General features: G+C 40.1%; 1 protein-coding gene across 5 annotated transcripts in view; it reads right to left on the bottom strand.

Moving 5' to 3' along the window:
* The window catches only part of LOC139794662 (SAM and SH3 domain-containing protein 1-like), a 532,690-nt gene that overhangs the window by 95,272 nt on the left and 414,666 nt on the right, over nt 1–22,752 (bottom strand). For all 5 annotated transcript variants that reach the window (XM_071740526.1, XM_071740527.1, XM_071740531.1 and 2 more), the window contains one exon: nt 2,913–3,041. In XM_071740526.1, coding sequence (XP_071596627.1) covers nt 2,913–3,041 — 129 coding nt within the window. The remainder of the gene's footprint in view (nt 1–2,912; nt 3,042–22,752) is intronic.

Here is a 22,752-nt window from a genome sequence, read left to right as displayed (position 1 = left end):
TAATATCTACAGTCTCCTGTGTTATCAGCAGAATGCCTACCTGATGTCCAGAAACTGTATTATAGTGGTAACAGACATAACAAAAATTGAGCACTGATTTAATTTTAAACTGCAATATCTTCTCTCTGACCTGACAGTTCAAGAAGTCATCAACAGACTACTACAGGGAGCAAATTTGATATAAGAGACATTGAAGAGGAATCTGCAGCATGTCGTTTTACACAGCCACTTTTTCTTCCTATAGGAGAATGAGCCAATGAATCACTTGCTGGTCTGTCTTGGGTTAGCTCGCATCTATTTAAACCAGTGTGAAGCTCTGCATCTTTGATGCAAGTTAATTAAGCTCACATGGCTTTCCCCAGCCTGGCTTCTTCAACCTCTGAAATCAAGGGAGCTAAATTAGGCCCATCTGTCTAAATGGAGGGGAATCCTCTCCTGACATACGGCACGCTTCAATACCTAGCACAGGAGCTGCGTTCCAAGAGCACCAGGAAAGGGTGTCTGGTTGCTGCCAACAGCTACGCAGAATACCAGGTATGCCAAGTGGGGGGGTTTTCACAAGAACAATGATTCTGTGCCATCAGGTTCTTTGCAAAGAAGCCTCAAGGGTCTATCTACAAAGGGATTTCCTGCTATAACCTTTTGTTTAACACTTGGAACTTCTTGGCAGCAATAGATCTGCAAAATACAATTGACTTTTCATTTTTTTTCGTTTAAAAATGAAGAAGGAATTAGCAAACTTCAGCAGGTGACTCCCTGCCTTGATCATACAGCTATTAATTGTTTAACTGAAGTTTGCAGTCTGAACAAACTTTGTAAGCCTCTCAGTTGCTAAACTGGAAACCCAAGAGAAAAGAAAGTTGCCTTAAGTAATCCATATCAAGAATGAAAGCAAAACACTCCATGCTGCCAGTCACTGCTAGGATATGGGGAAGCAAAGGTAGAAGATACAATTATACAACTTCAGCTTCCAAATATTTTTAAAGGATTTGATTTTGTAGAGAAACTGCAGAACTGTTGCAGTTCTACACCTCTGCTGCAGTGCTACACCTTTCTTTTGCTACAACTTCCTGTATGTGATATACAGAAGGTACCATCACAGTAAAGCCATAAGCAACCAAAACAATTCCTTCAGTTTCCTGTTTTCTGAAAGACAAGACTAGAAGGAAGGATCTGTAAGGCTGGATGTAAAAATATAGGATACTATCAGAGAACACAAACTTAACAGTGAAGACTTAACAAAGCAGACATAAGCTTTTTTCTCTGTCACAGATGAACTTTATGAATCTTATGAAAGCTAAGGTATCAAAACTAAACTAAGAAGTTTACAATGAAAAAAGCACAGTAATCAGTAATACATACATAGGTACCCTAGGTAGCAACAAGTATTTACTGATGGTACAGGACAGTAATGAAATTCCCAATTAAAAATCAGTGATGTTTGTAATAGGCCTCCTAAAATGTTCTTTCTTAAATGTAAAAAAATAAGGTATGGAGATGATCTGCATATAGTTTTTGCTAAAGTAGCACTTCTCAGGGAGTCTGTGCAACCCAATGTGTGAAAAACTGGCTAGTTGGGCTAGTTTCACATACTGTACTTGGAGGCCATTTACAACCATAGTAGTAAGAGAGGTCCATTCCATCAAGTATCCAAGAAGAAAACAGCGGGCACCCCATCAACATAACGGGTGGTGCCCAGGGATGCCATTCAGAGTGGCTTGAAAGCAACCTCCTAAAAAGTGACCTGAAGAACACAAAGTTGTGCTCCTGAGGAGGAGTGAGCTCTTGCACCAGTACACACTGGAGACTGACTGACTGGGTCAGCCTACTCTTCAGAAAAGGCCTGAGGGAAAGCAGGCTTAGTACATTGCTACCAGAGTGCTCCAGTAGCAATGACAGCCAGCAGCATCCCACATTATGGCAACAGTAGTGTAGCCAGGAGATTGAGAGAAATTATTTTTCCCCTTTCCCTAGCACCTAAACATCTGTCAGACCATGCTTCTGTCTCTGCAGTCCTGCGTGACAGGCAGGCATTGACAAACTTCAAAAAGTATAGAGGAAGGCCACCAGGGTGCTGAAGGAGTTGAGCCCTTGTCCTGCAAGAATGGCTGGGACATTCAGGCTGAAAAAAAGACCTCAGCTTTGAGGAGACCTACCAGAAGCCTGCTGGCACCTATGGGGAGGTTATCAAAAAGATAACCTCTCCATAACCTGGTGCACAGCAGAACAAGAGACAACAGGTATAAATTGCCATGGGGGACATCTTACAGAATATCAGGAAAAAAAGAAAACCTCATTATGAAGGCAGTGAAGTAGTACAACAGGTTGTTCAGAGAAGCTGATCCTCAGAGGTCTTCAAACTCAATTAGATAAAGCTTGAGCAACCTGGTTTGAATTCAGTGTTGACCAAAGTCTGGATTAGTGATCTCCTGAGGTCCCTTCCAGCATGTAAAACTTAGTAACTCAAAGACTCTGAATTGTGTAATAATGGGGAAAAAAGGTTTACAGGTTTGAAGGCTGCTTACTCTTGGGAGCCTGAAACCAGTCTTGGAGATCTGAGAAGTTTATACAGTGCAACTGAAAAACAGCACAGTTTCGTTGTGCTCACCCTGGGAACATCTTGGAGCAAGGAAACAAAGCTTTGGGCCAGCACAATGTTGCCTCTAAAAAATGTGTGTAAGCAAGAAGTATGCTAATTAAAAGAACTAAGAAATGCAGGCTCTAAGGCTTAATGAATCATAACAAATGCCTAGAAAAACACTAATCCTGCTAATTTCCAAGTGTTTAATTGAGTTGGCCAAAATATCACCATCACATACTTATTCCTTTGGGTAGAATTCTTCAATACTGATTCGTTATCAGGGGCATGAATGGCAATAATTTGTTAATAAAGTCATAACTTCTCTACATACCAAATCAAGGTCTTGAGAAACCCTCCGTTTGCGCAGCTCTTCCATCCTCTCACACACATCTGTGAAGCAAGTGTTATAGTAGTCTGCATACTGCTGTGCCAGGTCATCAATGTTTCCCAGTGATCCATCCTATGGTGGAGACAAAAAAAAAAAAGAAAATACGTTAATCAATTTTAAAAATCTAATTTGCAGGTAACACCACACTCTGAGGGATGTTCTCTCCCTGCAGCACATCCAGTACAGCTCTTGGATCATCCTCTTAATCCTTAACCCCAAGCATGCAAGAACAGTTGGGAATTGCAATATGGCAGTAACTCCCCCAAAACAGGAGGGTCCTTGATGGTTCCTACAGAGAAAGAGAGGGCAGGGACAGAAACCTACAGCAGAGAATCAATATATCCCTAGGCACTACCTATCTCAGTTGCCTCCCACCCAATATATATGAATATATTCATATTGCATCAGTCTCTCCCAAGCAGCTACCCACTCACCCAATACGCAGTTATTACACATGTTTCACTGACCTTATTTATTTGGGAGTAGCCCTGCTTTCCTTAACAATGGCTAACAGCAATTTGAAACATTAAAGTTCTTGCTTACAAGTACAATCAGCTGGACTGCAGACAATTCCAGCCAAATGACTTTAACAGGTGACTTATAGAATCATAGAATTGGCTGGGTTGGAAGGGACCTCAGAGATCATCAAGTCCAACCCTTGATCCACTACCGCTGCGGTTACCAGACCATGGCACTGAGTGCCACATCCAGTCTCTTTTTAAATATCTCCAGGGACAGAGAATCCACCTCTTCCCGGGGCAGCCCATTCCAATGTCTGATCACCCTCTCGGTAAAGAAATTCTTTCTTTACTTTATGCCACCCACAAAGACACTCTGCCAGTTTAAGGACACACTAGAAGCAGAAATGTGATTTGCTCAGTCCCAAATGTGTGCCTTGCTAGGCAGGAGTGCAAGCCTGCTAAATAAAATGGCTATAGCCAGGAACCTAAATGTAGTCATTTCTTAGGTAAAGTCAGAATTTGTTCTTATAAAATGATGGATAAATAAGGAAAGAAAGCCCAAACAACAAGCATCCAAACAAAAGCAGCCATGAGAAATCCTTCTAAACTTCAGATACATTTGCCATAGAGGGCCAGATGAGGGAGTGAGGGCAGGATGAATTAACAGGTTTTTTTGGCACAATGTGCACATACTTAAAATAGGTTCAAAAGATGGGGTGGAGTAATTTTCTCTATTTGATTTATGAAAGCGCATTTATATTACTGTATACATTATTTAAAAGGTAACAATCTACACAGCATATTCTGAGAACAAGAATACACTGTAGTTTGATATTTCATTGTTGCTATTAACAGATGCACCACAGATAAATATAAAATTATTCCTTGAATATTAAGAAAAAAATAAGCAATTGAGGAATCATTTAAAAATAATTATGCTAGTAATATATATAAATAGCAATGCAGAATTTTAGCATATGAGCTAGGAGGAACTATATTAAATAGAAACCACACCTTACTGAAACTGTTGCCATTTGGAAATACCTGACCCTGCTCTTGGGGTTCTCCACTATGCTGAAGAGGCAGATCCTTTTTAATGAACTACCACTTCAGAGAACTGGAAAGAAAACATTCCCGTTTAAAGCAGAGTGAAAGCCTGTTAAACCCCAGGCTGTGTAAAACACACTTTCTACATTTTTCAAGTGCAATTCAGCACATACAACAGTTATCTCAAATTCCCCAGATTCTGTTTCCAAAATTCAGAACATCTTGTAGTTTCTTAAAACTACAGTGTACAGTACAGGTGGAAAACAACTTGCATGTCACTTGTTGCAGCAGCAGAAGCAAAATAGCCACACTAAATATGTATCTATACACACATCCTCCTCTATACATATTTTTTACTATATTTCCCATCTCTCAGCCTGCCAAAGATCTCAAAAAAGAGATGTTTTAAAATATTATGAGATCGGATTCCTAATACACTGCTGAGAAGTTCAGACTTTGCAGAGCTTTGGGACTTTCCACACCACCAGGCATGTGCATAGTTTATGAGGACAACACAACATCATCTTTGAGAGCGTGCCAGTGCTATCCTTCCTTTCTACCAGAGCAGCAGCAGCATTACCCACTCAGCAGGCAGTGAGCACATATCTGCCTCCAGCTGCCTCCACACCATCCATCACTTCCCCACAAGCTGGGAAAGGAACTTGGATTCTCCACCTGTGCCACAAGCTCCACACATCTGTCTGTGCAACTGGACACCCTTCCAGTGGCTGAAGGCATGGTACAACACGCACAATGAGCTGATTTCGTAAGGTTTGCACACTCAGTTGGAATAAACAGGGCAGCAGTGCCAAGGAGGAAAATGAACAGCAAGCAGAAAACCACCCAAAAAGTTAGCCTTCATTTGTTCACTGCAGCAAGCAGTAAGAAAAGCTGTATAAATTTCCACAGAGACAATGTGACATCAAGAATCCCAGCCACTCCATCTGAACAAACATACCTCTCCAAGGGTTTCCAAAATTTCCCCCTCTGGACTATCTTCCCCAGATAGAGTCTGTTTATTCCTTGATAAGCTTTGCCAGTTAAGAGTACAGAAGATGGAAACCAAAATGATAGAAGGGCAAGATGGGAGCCATCATTTCATCAGAATTATATGAAACCTGCCTATTAACAATATCACTCTATCTCCTCTAAGCTCTGAAAACCATTAAACGTCCTGTAGTAAATCTGCTCAGAAATACGTGTAACTTGTGAAGCTAAAGCCATGACTTTGAAACTGAGGGGTATATTCTAAATACAAACTAACACTGAACTTTAGCTTCACTGAGAGCTGGGTGGAGCTGAGGTAAGGATCACTCCATGGTCACAAGCCACCCGTGGGACAGCAATCATGCTGCACAATGAATCAAACCACAATGAACAAGTGCTAGTTTTTCGCTTACATTACTGTGCTGTTCACTGTGCTTTTTTTTTTTGTTTGTTTTTTTAAAGGTGGTCTCTGTAAAGCTGAAGGTTTGTAGCTCTCCCTAAAGCACAATTAGCTCGATTGCAGCACCCCAATTAAAACCTGCAGAATGTGGGTGGCCCCACCACCAGCGAGCACGTGGCTGCAAAGAAAAGCCTATTCACAAGCAATCCAGCCTGCCAGAGCCCTAATGTCCAGAGAAGCTGAGCTGCAGGCACCAGCCTGCCTGACTGACAGAAGGGATTGTTGTCAGTGCTTGAGACTCAATTTAGGGACTGTGCTCCAAATACAGCTCACGTTGGCTCTCCAGAGAAGACCAGTCCTGTATGAAAGCACACTTAACATCTGGGAAAAAAAAACCACCAAAAACAACAAAAAACCAAACCGAAAAACCAAAATGAAGGAACAGAAATACCACCAGATCTTAGAGATGAGAACTGATAACTGAAACGCACACTTATTGCAACCCTGCTTTTGCTGGGCGACCAGATGGGTCAGCCAGCTTTACAAGTTAATCACTCCACAAAAGCAACAACCTCCTGACTATATGTGGATAGCTTTGGGGTTTGAACTCTCAAGCTTCAGAAATCAAAACAAAAATACAAACATTTGCATTTACATCTCAGCTTGACAGGAAGATTGAATCATTTAGCAAGACAAGAGGGCACGGTCCCAAGTTGCGCCGGGGGAGGCTTAGGTTGGACATTAGAAAGAATTTCTTTCTGGAGAGGGTGCTCAGCCATTGGAATGGGCTGCCCAGGGAAGGGGTGGATTCTCCATCCCTGGAGATATTTCAAAAGAGCCTGGATGTGGCACTCAGTGCCATGGTCTGGTAACTGCAGCGGTAGTGGGTCAAGGGTTGGACTTGATGATCTCTGAGGTCCCCTCCAACCCAGCCAATTCTATGACTCTATGATTTGTCTCTCTGGCAAAGATCTTCTCTTATGAGTTTATATGTATGTAGGTATCCAGAAAGCAAGGGCTTTGTCAAGAAACACAGATAGACAAAGTCAACTCAAGCCAAAAACAGCAGGCATTTCATACCCATGTTACATAGGAGGAAATAATGTAATAACAAAGAATTGTATATCTTATTTCTAACTATCTCAGCTTTTACCCCTGCATATAATTATCATCCTCCTTTATACTTCAAGTATTATTAAAAACCTGGCACAAATTAAAAAAAAAAAAAGTTTCATTTTTCTACTGCACTGATAATGGCAGAGGACTTTATTCAGATATCATCGAACTAATCAGAAGAACAATTTTCAACTGACATTTTATCTGTTCACTGAGCTGACTCCCCTAAATTTTCCAAACAGTTCTAAACTCACACTAAATCACCACCAGTGTCCTCAGCATTTCTATTTTGCTTACAAGTTAACTGAGAATTTAAAAAATATTCATATATAAAATGAGCTCCAACTTGAGAAGTAATTCATTCTCTTACAAAGTGCAAAGGAATTGTCCAAATTGTTTTTTGAAAATTCTTAGTACTATTAATAAAATTGAATAAATGTATTAATAAGCAATAATAATTTTCAAATATTTCACTCTGATGCATCAAGAATAAGAAACAATGGTAATTTTCAGAAGTTCCTTTTACTTTCTTGCTTCCACATGCAAGCCAAAACCTAGATGATTTTTAAGACAATATACACAAAAGTCTAAACCCATCAGTTTGTTCATCTCCCTTCTGTATTAACAGCCTCACATTGTGGGCTTAATTGAAATACTAATACGACAGGGTCTAACCAAGTGTGGGCTGCCATTTTAGTTTCAGAGGCAGGAAAAAGTATACTGCTATTTGATAGCAAAAATAATAAGACAATGCAATTTATAACAAGCCTTTAGTTTTGGGCCACATCACATTTTGATGAAGACAGATTGCATGTTTGAAACAAATTATGTAATGACAAAAGATACAGATTTCAAATTTATTACTGATACATCTGTAGTTCAGTAGCCACTGATGTGCTCTTAGCTCCCTTAATCAGTAATATTACTAAAACTATGACCTCATAATAAACTCTCATTTTGTTACAAATTTAACAGTTAAGCAAAGCCCTACCAGGAAGACTGCTTTGCACCAGTTTGTTTATTGACACACAAACTGCAATGTTCCAGCTATATAATCCCACAGACTTTCTCTGAAGGAAAAAAATTCATAAGCAACACAAATATTGAGCAGAAATACCACTCCTAAAATGCTTTAGTTTATTCATAAAAAGTTACTTCATTACTACCCGAGATCTCTCCATAAAATAGTCTGAAAGCCAGGAAAGTAAACAATTCACTAGTTTTAAACAGTTGAACTTAAAATGAAGATTTAATAAAATATTCTAATAAAAACAGACATCACAGCTTTTTATTTTCAGTTGTCAAGTACATTCCTAAATTTCCACCTCACAATACACACGTGACATTTTTTGGCATCATAAAACAGAGCAAATTATGAATTGCCCTGAAATTCCCAGAGAATTATTTCTGATATGCATGTGAATACCAACGGAATCCATCAGGATTCTTGTTAATGGAGTGACTACAAAGAAAAGTTTGAATGATTTGATGCTTATTATGAAGTTAGGATTTATCGGTCACCACTCATTAGTTAGTTTAACATGCTGGCAGAATCCTTTGTATTTGACATCAAAAGTGTGAAGGAGTTTTTTATTTTGTTACAGAGCTCTGTTGCAATAAATTTAAGTTAAAAAATTAGCAATTTAAATAATAGTAATAAAATAAAAGCACTATTCCTACTATTAGGAGGAAAAACGGTGATGTATACTTTACATAAAACTGCATATGGACCTAAACACCAGGCAATGGAAAAGCATACATCGTACTTTCTGCACAAGTTTCCATACAGAATAAAGTTCTAGAAAAAGCTATCAAAAATACAACTATTTGAGTGTTTACTTCTCCATCTCAGATTCTGAAAACTGTACTACAAAACTGCATATTCCACAATTTCCCTTTCCTATTCCAGCAGATCTTAGGAATGTCAAGAAAAGAACTCGATTATCAGGTATACATGCTCACCCTCCAAGCACTGGGCAAAATCCATTACCTGCATGAATCTCAAAAATGTAAAAAACGTGCATGTTACAAGCCTGTTTGGTCAGAAAGACAGATGGGTCTCCACCTTCACACAGTAATGCAGATTATATCCCACAATGAAGTTATACAGGCTCCTAACTTAAAAACCACTCCAGCTATGGCCACTACATGTATAAACTGGGAGGTTAGGAAAAGGCCAGAAACTGGTAGGAAAAAAAAAAATCTGGCATTTTCCTAGTAAAGTATAAATGTATGTGAAAAGGGCACAGATGAAGGGAAGATGCTCTTTCACAATACTTTGCAATCACACCCCAGAAAAGGCATATTTTTTACCTTCACAGCCCAAGATGAAAAAAAAAAAAAATCCATTTCCATGCCTGAAACACAGGACTACTGTATGAAGAGTCACTGTAAACATTAGTAGCTTATTTCTGGCAGCTGGATCTTAACAGGGACGCCTACCAAAAATTCGTGGAACATGACCCTGCATTTCAATAATACCTTTGGTTTGGATAGCTGTAAGAAGTACATAAATGAAAACTAGAATGTGTGCCAGAGCAAACAGGCTTGTTTGTGGAGGACAGTGGGATAAGAGGGAGGAGGGACCAAAAGGTGGTGAGATCTGCTGAAGGAAAACATGTTTGTACCTTATAAACACAGTTTTCAACAGGACTTCATCCATACAGCATACATCCTGTGAGATGTGTAAAGTTAAGCAGAACTAGCTCACCTAGAAAGCAAGGGCTATTCAAATCTTCGTGGGACAACTTTGAATAAGATATCAGTCCTTTCAGGGTATCTTTCTAATGGCAGGCTTGCTGAAGCTTGAGAAACTTGTGCATCCTTCCCTAGGCAACCTTGGAGAAGGCTACCTCCTTACTCTTCAAAGTGGACTAATACATTAAGTCAGGCTTCAGATGATTAATCTGAGGGAGAGACTGTATTTCACATTGCTTCAGAGTTCATCCTAAGGAAGCAGATTTATACGAGATCCAAACCTTTACAAAACAGAAGAGTTAAATTTCCATGTAACTCGCTGGCTTGTGGCTCAATCTGCTACAGTGATACAAACTCACAGGATGAGGACAGCCATCCTCAGGAAAACCTGAGAAGAAGCTTCATGTTAATTGTATCTGTTACATGCTTCTGACCTTCTTACCTGACCCTTGCTAGCAATGTATTTCTGTCAGAAAAAAGGCTGACGTTTTGCCTTCTGTCTCAGCTTGAAAATGGTTGCCATTAAAAATAAACCCAACAAGCTGCTAGAGAAACGTTCCCTTCTTTTCCTAGGGCCCAGGAAGAATAATCTTCCATTCAGCAGAAGTAACAATTCCACTATCCATGAAGTGACAGGTTCAAAGTCTGTCTTGACAGTCAGCAGGGTCAGAAATGCGAATGAGACAGAAGCGTGAGGCCAAGCAGCCCAGCGCTTGCCTTGATATTCAGGGGGAGGCATAAAATACTCTGTGTAGAAGTCATGACATTTTTATATTGAGAACAGCTATTTTTGAGGACGCTGAAGGGTTGTCATGGTTCCCTTGACCTCTCTATAGCTGGGCGCTGTGAGAACAAAGAGAACACAGAGAACAGACCAATTCAATGGAAGACTTTCCATTAATTTTTATGGCATCTGAGGGTTGAGTCATTAAGCTATGCACTTTCACAGACAGTTACAAAAATAGATCTAATAAAACTGTGTCAAGCTCTCAGCAGCATGGTTAAAACAGTTCTAAATTCTGTACAATAAGCAGAATGCACAATGCTATAGTTTAATATAAAAGCTTTTGCGGCAGTTATCTGAAATATCTGATACAGCCCATTGAGTTCAGATCACAGCCACTCAAGACCCAGAAACTTTATATCAAACCCCAGTAATGTCACCTTTTTAAAAAAAATGTATATATAAAACCTTGCCCTATCTTTACATCTAAACAAATTCTTCTCCTTTTAAATTTTACAAATAAGGTGTATCCTTCATTATTAGCACCATTATCTTTTTCCCCTCACTTCTTACTGTAAAGCCTTGAGGTCTTTGTCAAGAAGGTATAACAAAGCATTATGAATGTGATTTAAGTTTTTTCCTTTGTAAATTAAAATTTATTTAAAAGTACACTACTGGGATGCCTCTCTCTGTCAGGCAACCAAGGAGGTCCTCTATGTAAAAAATAAAAATATATGTGTGTGTATATATATGCATGCTAATGAAAAAATTAAAAACCAGCTCTTTCACATGCTCGTTATCCTGACAAACAAGATTACATGCAAATTTTATTCATGAAAAGTTAGTTCAAAGGACCCTTAATGTCCAGCTTCCCTAATAACAGAACATTATCTTCTACCCTCCTTTCCCTGAGGTGATCTGCACTAAGCTCATCAAAATGTAACTCAAAATTCTTGCCTACTCTGATACCTGCCAGACCACCACTACCTACCCATCTGGTCAGTGGTCAGGCAAGGTTATCACTGCCAGCCTGTAAAGAACAAATGAACAACTCCTTAAGCCATGTAATAGCTGTTCCTGACATCACCTCTCATAAGAGTTGTTTTCCTTGGTCTTGCTGGCCTCCTCCTTTTTCTCAAACTGAGTGTGAATGTCTCTTCACACACAGCAGCTGCAGAGGGCTTCTGTCCTTGGAGCAGAAACAAATGGCAAACAGAAGAATGAAATGAATTAAGAAATAAACTCCCATGTTATGGAAGCATCATGAAGGAGAGAGATGAATTTCTGGTTTCAGTATCTGAAAGATTAGCATACATTATGTGGTGGATTCTTGCTTACGTTAAGTCTAACGAAATAGATACACAAAAGCTAAACCTTCTGTAGATGATGAAATAAAACTTTATCTCAATGAGCTGTCCATATTAACTGCATTAGTGAGAGAGATCGCATTAAAACTACTCTATTTTCTTTATATATAGTAGTAATAACAATATGAAAAAACAAATCTTCTGTGCCAGTTTGGGTCAACATAACTGAGGTACCAGACTCATTAAAATAGTAGCCTGAAAAAACAAACAGAAAACATGTAAAGGAAAAAAAAACCAAAAACCAAACCATCTGGATATTTAAAGACAAAACCAAATGAGAAGACAACAGCACTGCAAGACAAATGTGTAAATTCAGCAAGTGTGGTTTACAGTATTTCCTATGGTGCTAAAGTTGCATTCAGAGAATGCAAACTTTGGTCATGTTTATGTCCAAGTTTTACTACAAAAACCACAGTCAAAATTCTGTTCTACTTTATACCAGTAATCACTAATGGGCATTCCTTCACAGATGGGCATATTAGTGAAACTCAGTAAAGCAATAAAGTGCACTAACCTAAGTTAATGATTGCCAAGGCACTGAAATCCTATTTAACAATTATTCTGCTGGATGAAATTCTGGTTTCATGTTCAACTGAAGAAAAAAGTCAGAAACTACTGTAAAATAAGGGTTTCACTATCAACATACTATTACGAATATGCAGAGAATTATTCAAAGGAAGATTTTATTTTAGGACTAGACTATTTTTCTAGCTATTGCAACTCTTTGTAAATCAACCTCCATACATGAATGATATGCAAAATACCACTATTGCTATGCTAGCATTCTACTCCTATATGGCATTTTTCTATGCTTTAAATGAAGTGCTTTATCAACACAGTAAGGAAAGAACTTGCTAAACTTTTGGCTTTGTGAATCTACTGTACCAAAACATAGCAGTAAAACCCTTATAGCACCCTATATCCTCTGTACTTACTGTGCAAGTTAATTCTTGCCTGAGAAACAAAGTACACAGGTTTTTAACAGGTATATGCATAAGGGGCATATGCATAATTGTCTCTATACTGCCCCAGGCCAAAAGATTGTTTCTTAAGTAAAATAATTCTTTATTCAATTTGGTGATCCCTAAATAGTCTCTCTAAGTAAAATACACTAAATTTGGCTTGGCCAATTAAGTGTTTATTTTTATATTACCCTTACACTCTTGCAATCTCTAATTTGTCTGTGGAAGAAATGGTATTTCATTCTGCCTTGTGCTAGGTTTGTATAAAAAAACAACAGCAGCAACTACCTACTCTGACCTTTCTTCTTCTCTACAGTTATATTTTCCAAGTGTCACAGGAGTAAAAATAACCTTCTTTATCTTAAACTTTGCTATGCTTCTCATCAGGACAGTTTGGCACAAGCAGAACATACCTTACCCAGGAAAGGGAAAGTTTACTCAAAGAAACTTCTTAGCTTCCTTTCTCTGTTCCTCCTGCCCCTTTTCTCTCGATTCTTTCTTTAGCACTGTGTGCTCCTCCCCCCTTTAATTCTACTTTTCTAGGTTCGGTGTTTTTCCAGCCCACCCTTTAGAGTGCCAGGCCTGAGATGCTGCACAGGTCTCCAGCTCAGCCGTCTCTAAGGACCAAAGCTTGCCCCCACCCACTAAAATCTGCCTGTACAAGCTTCAGAGATGCACCTGATAAAGGAGGAAAGCCCTCCGTGCTTTTCCCCATTTCTCACCACCTCAGCAGCTGATTCATGCATTGGGACCTTCCTACCAGCTAAAATTACCAGGGAATGCAGAGTCCTCTCCCACTCTGCAGGGAAGCCAGTGCCCAGGAAAGCCTGGAGTGATGCAGTCACCCCAGGTTTCTTCTGGCTGGACCTGCCATTGCCTCATCTGCACTTACACAGCAAGAGCTGTGGGGTAGCACTCTGCCTTTATTCATGCAGCACCCAGCTCAGTAATGAGCATACCAAAGTTTAGAAATGCTACTATGCTATTATGAGGTTGGGTGTGACAGTAAGCACAATTACTTATTCCTCCATGAGCCACTTATAAGCCTAATTTCCAAAAGACAGGCAGTCTCCTGCAAGCCTTTTCATTACAAACCATGAAAAAATACAGTTCTGCACATCAAGACAAAGCAGGGTTTTTCTGCTGTTTTGGTAGTAGATATGAAAATTTGTTAACCTGGTTGCTGTGCCCAGAACCACAGGGTACTGTACGGCCCAGAGACCCAGCCTTGGATATACGGCTGTGAGCACAGAGAGCAGCCTGGCTGTCAGCTGTGGCAAACTAAAATGCTGATGTTTAAACTCCTTTCCCAAACTCTGCCGTTCTTTTTGGTTTGTTTTTTTTTTCCTGCTAGAAATCCAGCAGCTTGCATCTTTGAGGATACACCCAACACTTTTGCATACCCAGGAACTAACCTCGCCTTCACTCCTACTGCTTCCTGACACACCATCTTTTACCAGGAAAGGAAACAACTTCAGTTGAGCATGGCAGCAATCCATGTTTTCCCATCTAATCTTAGCAGCACAAGAAATGGTTTCCTTTAGCTCCTGAAAGCAAGCTGAACCCGAGCCCCCCCTCACTGATGCTGTCCATTCCCCTGCCCATGATCCACCAGCAAACCCTCACTTCTGCTGGGTCTGGGTGCCCACCACTGTCACAGGCACAGAGGGGTTCCCCCTCTTTGGTGGCATTAACAAGCTAGCTTCAATAGACAGCCCACATTCATATGAATAATCCAAAACCAGAAAGATTGCCCTGAAGCATTTCACTCAAGCCTCAATTTCTGACTCTAGCAGAGGTACCGCACTGTTCTTACACGCTCTCAGCCTCTGCAGGTAGCATACAGATGAACTAAAAATAAAGCTGCTCATGGAAAGCTTCATGGAGCTAGGCTCAGGTTTTTTTATTGCCTTTACTAAGCATTTTGAAGTGTCTTTGGGGAGTGTTTTATTTAGGAGCAGTAATGCACAATTATCAGGGGGTTTCAGTTCATTTAATTAAGTTGAATACAATTATACTCCAGTGGGTCTTAAAAATGCAAGAATCTATTTAAATATTATTTAGATGCGTATCTTTTAACTACCACAGACTGCAGAGGGCTTCATCTTTATATCAATTAGGGATACCAACCTAGCAATAAGAACTCTATCTTTTGGCAGCTTATAATCCTTTCTGCTCTGGGATCTCATATTTTATTTGCTCATTTTCCTTTATCTGTGTATAGTGAAGATGGGCTTCTCACGTTCCTGTGTGTTCATATTGCTTCATCATTGCCAAACTGCTTCCTAATTAGGCTAAATGGGCCTCTTACCCAAATAAAACAGAAATATTCCTGCTTGCCTACAGAACAAATCCTACAGAGTCTGGGCTTGAATAACCGTGTGGTTGCCATATTTCTCAGGTGTTTCATGCACATATTTCTCTGGAGGGGCAACAGGCAATTTATTACTTCCAGGAGCTCCCCAATAAGCAGGATGCTATGTGTGCATTTCAAGGAAGTGCTGAAGCCCATGACTGCTGTCAATCCAGTGGCTCTGCCCATTGATAAGAGACAGAGGACATGGAATGAAGCTGCATCACAGAAGTTTGGATTTGGTATTATGGAAAAGTTCACTGAGAGGGCAGTCAGTCACTGGAACAAGCTGCCCAGGAAAGCATCATGACAACAAGCCCATCAGAGTTCAAGGAGCAGCATCTGGATGACACCTTTAGTGTTTACTGTTTAGTGGCAGGCAGTTCTGCAAGGAGCACAGAGTTGGACTTGATGGTCCCTATGGGTTTCTTCCAACTTGAGATATTCTACGATCCTGTGTGGCTTTTACTGGAAACTGAGTGCATTTCACAACATGTACCTCCAACCAAAGCATGTCGCAATTTGAAAAGCCCCACATAGCTAAAGAGATCATAAAAAGCAGAAACTGGCAGAACCCCAGTGTCATTAAGGCTCACAAAAAATTATGTCTCTAAAAAGCCCAGTAGCTGCCTCTGACCAACCCAAGGGCCTGAACCACAGGTTGAAAGAAAACAACTGTAAAGACACTTGGACTTGGAGGGAATGTTAAGTTCTCACTTAAGCAACTTTATGCAAAGCAACTTGAACATCAAAAGGAGAGTATCCCACTGACCATTTGCCAGGAGAGTTGTCATGCCAAAGAAAAACATCTCACCTAGTTGTAAAAGTGAGTGTAACACCCTCAGAAGAAAGTCTCAGATGGAAGGAGTTTGCTCACAGACTCTACTTCATCGATGACAGAGAAGACTGAAGTCCCAGAGAACACCAAACCATGAACCCAGCAAGAGTGGCAGAACAACCTGTGTACCAGGATGCATCTAAAACATCATAAAGCCAGCAGGAAGCTCCCTGAGCTAAAGGAAGACATTACATCACTTTTCACAGTATGCATTATCAGTTTCAAATCAAAGGATGGGTAGTACATAAGCTGCCTCATGCATAGAGAATCACGACTGGAAGGGAAATAAGTATTTTGCTCTCTCATGGAGGAAGGAGAATTACATGTTTTCAGATGTGAATAGGTCCTCAGTCCTTCAGAGGTACAACCCAAAATACAAAGGCTGGTTCAGAATGAGTTGTGTGAACAGGGAGGCAGGGCAGCAGACTGTCTCTAGCAAAATAGCAAATTGCATTCTCATCCTCTGCCTGCTTTAGTTAACCAGCCCTCTGCTACAAATTACCCATTTGAACCATCTGCTGGCAATACCTGAATGGCCTCATTTTACATGACTCATACACACATGAACGGTTTCCTACATATAGTCTGTATTTGTCTTCAAACAAAAACAAAACAAGGTGCAACCAAAGAGACACAAAAGCTTACTTTGCCCTCTGATATCCCTACTCAGAACCTGAAGTGAGCCCAGCCATTTCTGAGCCAGGCTTAAATCTCCTGACAGGCTTAAATTTACCTGCCACATCCTCCCAGCCCATCCCCAGCATTCAGCCACCTCCTCTGGGCCTCCCTGAAGCCAGTCTGCACGCTGACCTTCCCCTGCCAGGGTCCCAGGGAGGGCTCCAGCCATTTCCTGCTGTGAAGGCAGCAAAATTCTTCCTTTCACATGATCCTCCTAAATTCCTCTTCCTAACAGTTGCAAGTTACTCTTCTTGGCTGGGACTCTCTTTTCACTTTTCTAGCCACAGAAAATCAACTGGACACTGAGTCACTCATGCCTTGTCATCCTCAGTTTCCTCTGTACACAAGGGGTATTTTCCTAAGGAGGGGCATGTGTCTGGAGAAAGAAAAACCCTTATTGCTCCTGTATTTATTTTTTTTTTTATTTTTACATTGCTCAAACTCACACAGCAACAGATCTACCTAAGAAAGTCAGAAGGGGCAGAGCAGAGCTCAACATACTTCCTTACTTCCCTCCTCTCTTTTTTTCATGGCAATTTAAAAAATACGTATCTGTCTGAAAGCACTATGCAATAGTCGTAATTAGGTTTGGCAGCTGAAAAAAAAAATGTATAATCTTTTGTATTCTAAGTACATTTGAGACAAGGATTAAAAACCACAAGTAATTTGGCAAAGGTTACTTGAAAAAAGTACCGTTATTTCTGACAAAAAAAGCTACTTTGTTAACATCCACCTCTTTGTTTTCTCTCAACTTCGGTAATTCAGACCTCTATCTCCACCACTGACCAAACCCAGTGAGACTCATAATTAATGGCTCTGTAACAGGGATATGCTGAAGCATCCCTTTCCATTCTCATTATGCATGAACACACACCATATGCGGCACAAAGTAACTCTTCATCCTCATGCCAATATTTTGATTATGTCCTTGACCTTATGTTCTCCTTTAACTTCCTGAGTTTAGATAGCTATCATGCAAAGCTTAGGTTTTACAAATTTTATCCATCTGCACGTACATACTCACTCCCGGATGCAAAATCTAAACAATGCACTGCTGGATCTGGGCAGAGCAAGAGCTAATATGCTGACATGTCCCAATGTCCCTTCAATTCCACACAAACCAGAACACAGCACCACACTGAAGAAGGATGACACAAGATGAGAACCCATGCCTTATTGTGAAACACCCAGAATAAATGTAGCAGTAATTAATGAGGAAAACAAGATTTTTTTAAGGACTGACAGCCATCAGCCATCTCCACTGATGAAACAAGAAACACAACAGAACTTTCCCCCATACCTCTCCAAACAACGAACAGGACACACAATCATAAAATAAAATATATTGAAGAATATGCATTTTTCCTTTCTATTTGTACAGTGCAGAGCAAGCCAGGTGGGAACTTCCACATACAAGCTGAAACACTAACAGAGCCATTTGGATAATTAAGAGGAGAGACTAACAATCTGACATTTTCCTCTAGGGAAAACATGAACTTATTATGAGCTTCAGAGAAATATGGTATGTAAAAACACAGAAAAAAACACTCTAAAGAATTTGCCAAGTACAGAGATTCACAATGTGCCCCATCAGCAGATCTGCCTTTACTCAGCCCTTTTTCTGCAGTGCAATGAAAACAGACAGACCTAAGGAAACACATCCAGTGGGAGAAGAGAAATTTCTGTCTTCTATCCCAACCATACCAGTGACTCCATCCTTTCCTGTGGTACCTGAAGCTATTTTTGCTGTCAACATTTTTCAAGGGATACAAGCAGCCTGCTCTTACTTCTACTTGCTACCAAAATCAGAGGCAAATTGCAAGTGACCTTAGGGGAAGCAGGAACACAAGCGATGCCTGTGGTTGACATCCCTCACTGTGTTCGCTGTGCTGAAAAAGCAAAATTGGACACCAGAGATACAGTAAAAAGCAAATGCCTGTTCTGAACCTAATCAATCCTCTCTGAGATGAAGCATCATGCAAATCTGATGAAGAACAGGTCAGAAGCCAGGCAACATGTCTTAGTGCTACAGGCACCAGTATCCCCACTCCACTGCCCATCAACTGCTGCATTGCTCAGGCTCTGCAATGTGGCAGTTGAGCTTTTTATTATCACTTCCATCACTAAAAGTTTTCTCACCCTTTTTTTTTTTTTTTCAATCTTTATTTGCTCTCTGATAAAACGTTGCATGTGGAAACGTGTTCTCCCCAGCCAGAGTACAAAACATGACACATATCCCACAACACACTCTGAACTGTCAAGTTTTTGAAGCATAAGCATAGTTACCTTGAAACCAAGGCAAATACAGCACGCAGTCTGTCCCCACCTTTTGCCAGTTTACAATGGTTATTTATGAATTCTAAGGTGGGTAAGAAGCCTAAAAAAGGAGTGGAAATTACAACCTAGAAGTTGTGGTGCGTCTTATGTATAAATACAAATAGAGTTATGTATAAAACAGGATTTTTCTTGTTTTTATCCTCACTGAGTATATGTTTCAGTTCAGACTCAAAGCATTTACGATCAGCATTCAGAGCTACTGCACTAAGCTGGCCATCCACTGAAAGCTCAAAAACTTACAAGTGTTAAAAATTATTTTCTTTACTGAAGGCTGCATGTAGGTCTACACAGTAATACTGTTCACGATATGAAGTATGTCTAACGGGGATAGTGAAAAGAGATGACACTCTTTCTACTAGCATTAGAAAATGTAGTCAAAATATATAGGAACCTTCTGCTGAAAGTGAGCACAAAATCCACAGAGGATAACGCATTTCAGAACTGTAACAGATGAAGAGAGATAACAAACATAGACAGAACACAAACATCCGAACATGTCTCCAGTTCTAAGTACATAAAAAAACACAGATTCTACAGCAGTGATGTATCACTCCTAGAAGTACTTATTAAGTCCAGTAAGACATTATTCTGGCTAGCAAAATACCTTAAAAGCCTAAAATGCCTTTCTCCTGAAGTGCGATGTAGTGCTATTCAATCAGCCCTAGCATGGATTTCCACCCAAGCTCCAGCTGTGGATGCACACTCACTGAAAGGACTGTGCCACCATGTAGTGCAATGAGCTCCCATGATAAGTGCTCTCAAATCCATTTTTTCTCCACTGAGTTAGACTGGGGTTCCATTCAAGCAGGCAGCAAGCTCTGCACAGCAGGGTCAACTTAGTGCTGGTATTTTAAGACTAGGAGGCTCAAGTCATCTGTACATGTAAAGACAAAAGTTGCTCTTTCCTTTAAAACCTGAAGGACACACTGTTCCAGTATAAAAAATACATAATATTGTTGCCTTAGACTCAAAAAGCTTTCAGTGTAAACAGGGCAGAAATTAGACCCTTTGCCTTCTGTTCCTTTTCTTCATCTTTGTTTCCATCACACTCAGCAGGACTACACAAGGAATCTTCAGATGCTAGCAAAAGGTTTAGCAACAGCCAGAAACCAAGAGACTGCTCATGTATTCTCAATTTAATATTGTAAAAAGCATGGTACTGTTTTCACTATCATCTATTGACTCTCCTCATGCCCACTGCAAAGCTTTCAAAGTACTGCTTTTATTATTGTATTAAATAGTTACCTAATCTCCTTTAAACACACTCCCACACACAGAGAATATACTGAAGGTGGAGAACACAGCAACACAAAATTCTAGTGTGCTGCTACCAGCGAGCAAAAAGCACTGTGTATCATTGTAAATACAGTGACAACAATGAAAGAGAAAAGCGTGTATTTACATTCCTGATAATTAAATTATCATGCGTGTAAGCTTCAGTGTGTATCTTTACCCATGCCCATAAGAACAACCATATTTTTTTTTCCATCTGGAGGCCTGATCATTCACAGTGATCTCAATAGCATATCCCTGAGTTCGTGCACGGCCACAGGGAAGTCAAAACACCAAAACTGATGGGCTTGTAGCAGAGCAGTCCTGCAACAATACGTCGGGAGACAGATATTAGGAAACAGTTGTCCAATTTATTGTATGGCTTTCCACAAAAAAGCCCAAACCTGTGATTAATAAATCATTGTTGCATTATAGTCTTAAACCTGTCCTTCAAATTTTCCAGTTATACCCTTCTTGAAACTGTTTTCCAGACAGATTATACAGTCCTCACTCTCAATTTCAACTCTTCATTGGGACAGTGCCTCTAAACCTAGCACACAGCTCAAAAATGCTCCAGGTGTCATAAAAACTTGAACCATCAAGTACTTCAGTATATACTAAGCTCACTTCAAATAAAAACAGCACATCATAACTTTGTGCTTCAAAACACAGCAGCAGACAAGAAAGTTCTGATGTTACGGTAAGCCAGGAAAAATGTCCCCCTCACTTCTAGAAGATCAAAGCAGAGCCAGTGTGCCCACACCTGACCTTCACCACAGCTACTGCACCACGGTGACCACAGCTCCTTATATTTTTAGATTAGTTATTTTTCATAATTGAAATCTACATCGCAAGCTCCTGGGTCTGAATGCACTTCAGTGAACAGTCTTGTAATTTTTTTTCTGCCAGTGGGACAGTTAAATTTCTTGACTACAGCACAAAATAAAAGCGCTTCGTGTCTCGCTATCCACGTAACACATCTCTATCTACTTCTAAAATTGAGAATATGCTTTTAGAGTAGTAACTTAATGCTTACAGACTTGTGCATATTAAACTTAGTTCCTTTTTTTTGTTCATTTCCTCATGGAACACCTGGGAATCCAAATTCTTGCAAAGCCACCTCAGCATTCCCACAGTCACAACAACCACCTTCCTTCTCCTCCTGCCATCACCAATAACAGAGAAAGTGCCAGGTTCATTAGTCAATGTCCGTGTCATGCAACCACAAAGAGGAAAATTATTAGCAGTACTCTATGTTAAAACATTTATTGTGACAAATGACTTTGCTGTGTCATTACAAAGTAATTTTTATTCATTCTGTGTTACTGAATCTCCTACATCCAAAGGACAATGTGCTCTACAACCACTAATGCAGTGATACATTATTAGTATCTGTATTCAGCAAGCAGAAAGGGAGAAAACCGGTGCTGCTGCATGAAGGAAAAGCAACAACCAGAGACTCTAAATGATGGTGGGAGACCCAGGAAGGCTCTGGCAGCAGGGCTCCTCCTCCACCACACAACTTTTGGAGGAAGACAAGTCAAGCCCAGGTCTAAAGCTGGAGCAGTTCAATAGATGTTTGGAAGGAAAGGGAAGTCCTTTCTCACTCCTGACTCGAACTCCCCAGCCCCAGGCACTGCCCTTTTCATTTGTCCCTCAGCCCACCCCACATCCAGCTGTGACCCCACTCCAGTCCCTCTACTCAGCTCATGTGGCTTCACTCCCACATTTGCACAGCATTTCATGCCATGAGTGCTAATTTACATGGATTCCTACACAGCATCACCCTAAGTTAGATTAATCATTATCTAGTTCCATAAAATGTTATTTCCTCCAAGATATACTAAAAATAGTTTTTCACCATTACTCTTAACAGTTGATTGGTTGATTGACTTTCAAAGCATTAAAGAAAAAAACAAAACAAAAAAAAAAGAGAAAGTATTTCCAAATATTAATAATGGAGCTGGTATTCATAGTAAACTAACAGCACTCTGAAAAACAGAATTTATCATCAAGATTCCAGTTTACTTTAAGTATACAGTTATGCTGTAGTAAACAACAAACAGCTCATAGCAGACAAAGAACAGGTATACAAAAATCTCCCCTTTTTTTCTCTGGAATTCAAAGGCCAGGGAAATCCAGGGTTTACTTTTAAGAAAGACAGCACCAGAACAAAAACCCCTTATCATTCCTGATTGTGTAGGGTCTTGTGGAGACCGTACTGTCTGATGGAGATATCTGTGTGATGTGACCTGAAGTGCAAGAAAAAGCCAAGAGCAAAGGTTATCTCTGTGAGCTGTCTTTCTTCATAAAGGGATTAGCATTGCAAGGTGTAATACGGCATAGAGAAGAGACGGGCAGGAGATTCAACAGGTTAAGTTTAAAATACAAAATTGACTCTTAATACCTAAACTGAGAGTCAGTCATCCTTGGTTTTGATTTCTTTATTTCAAAGAAAAGCGCACTCCACGGTTTTGAACAATAAAAGAACCACTACTACTTTGAAAAGCAGAGGCCAGGCCTTCTGGCTCTATCTTCACTGTT

This window comes from Heliangelus exortis, chromosome 3, assembly GCF_036169615.1.
Source record: "Heliangelus exortis chromosome 3, bHelExo1.hap1, whole genome shotgun sequence".
NCBI classification, from domain to species: domain Eukaryota; kingdom Metazoa; phylum Chordata; class Aves; order Apodiformes; family Trochilidae; genus Heliangelus; species Heliangelus exortis.
Note: the sequence above shows the minus strand (reverse complement) of the source record. Positions and strands in the feature narration are given on the sequence as shown.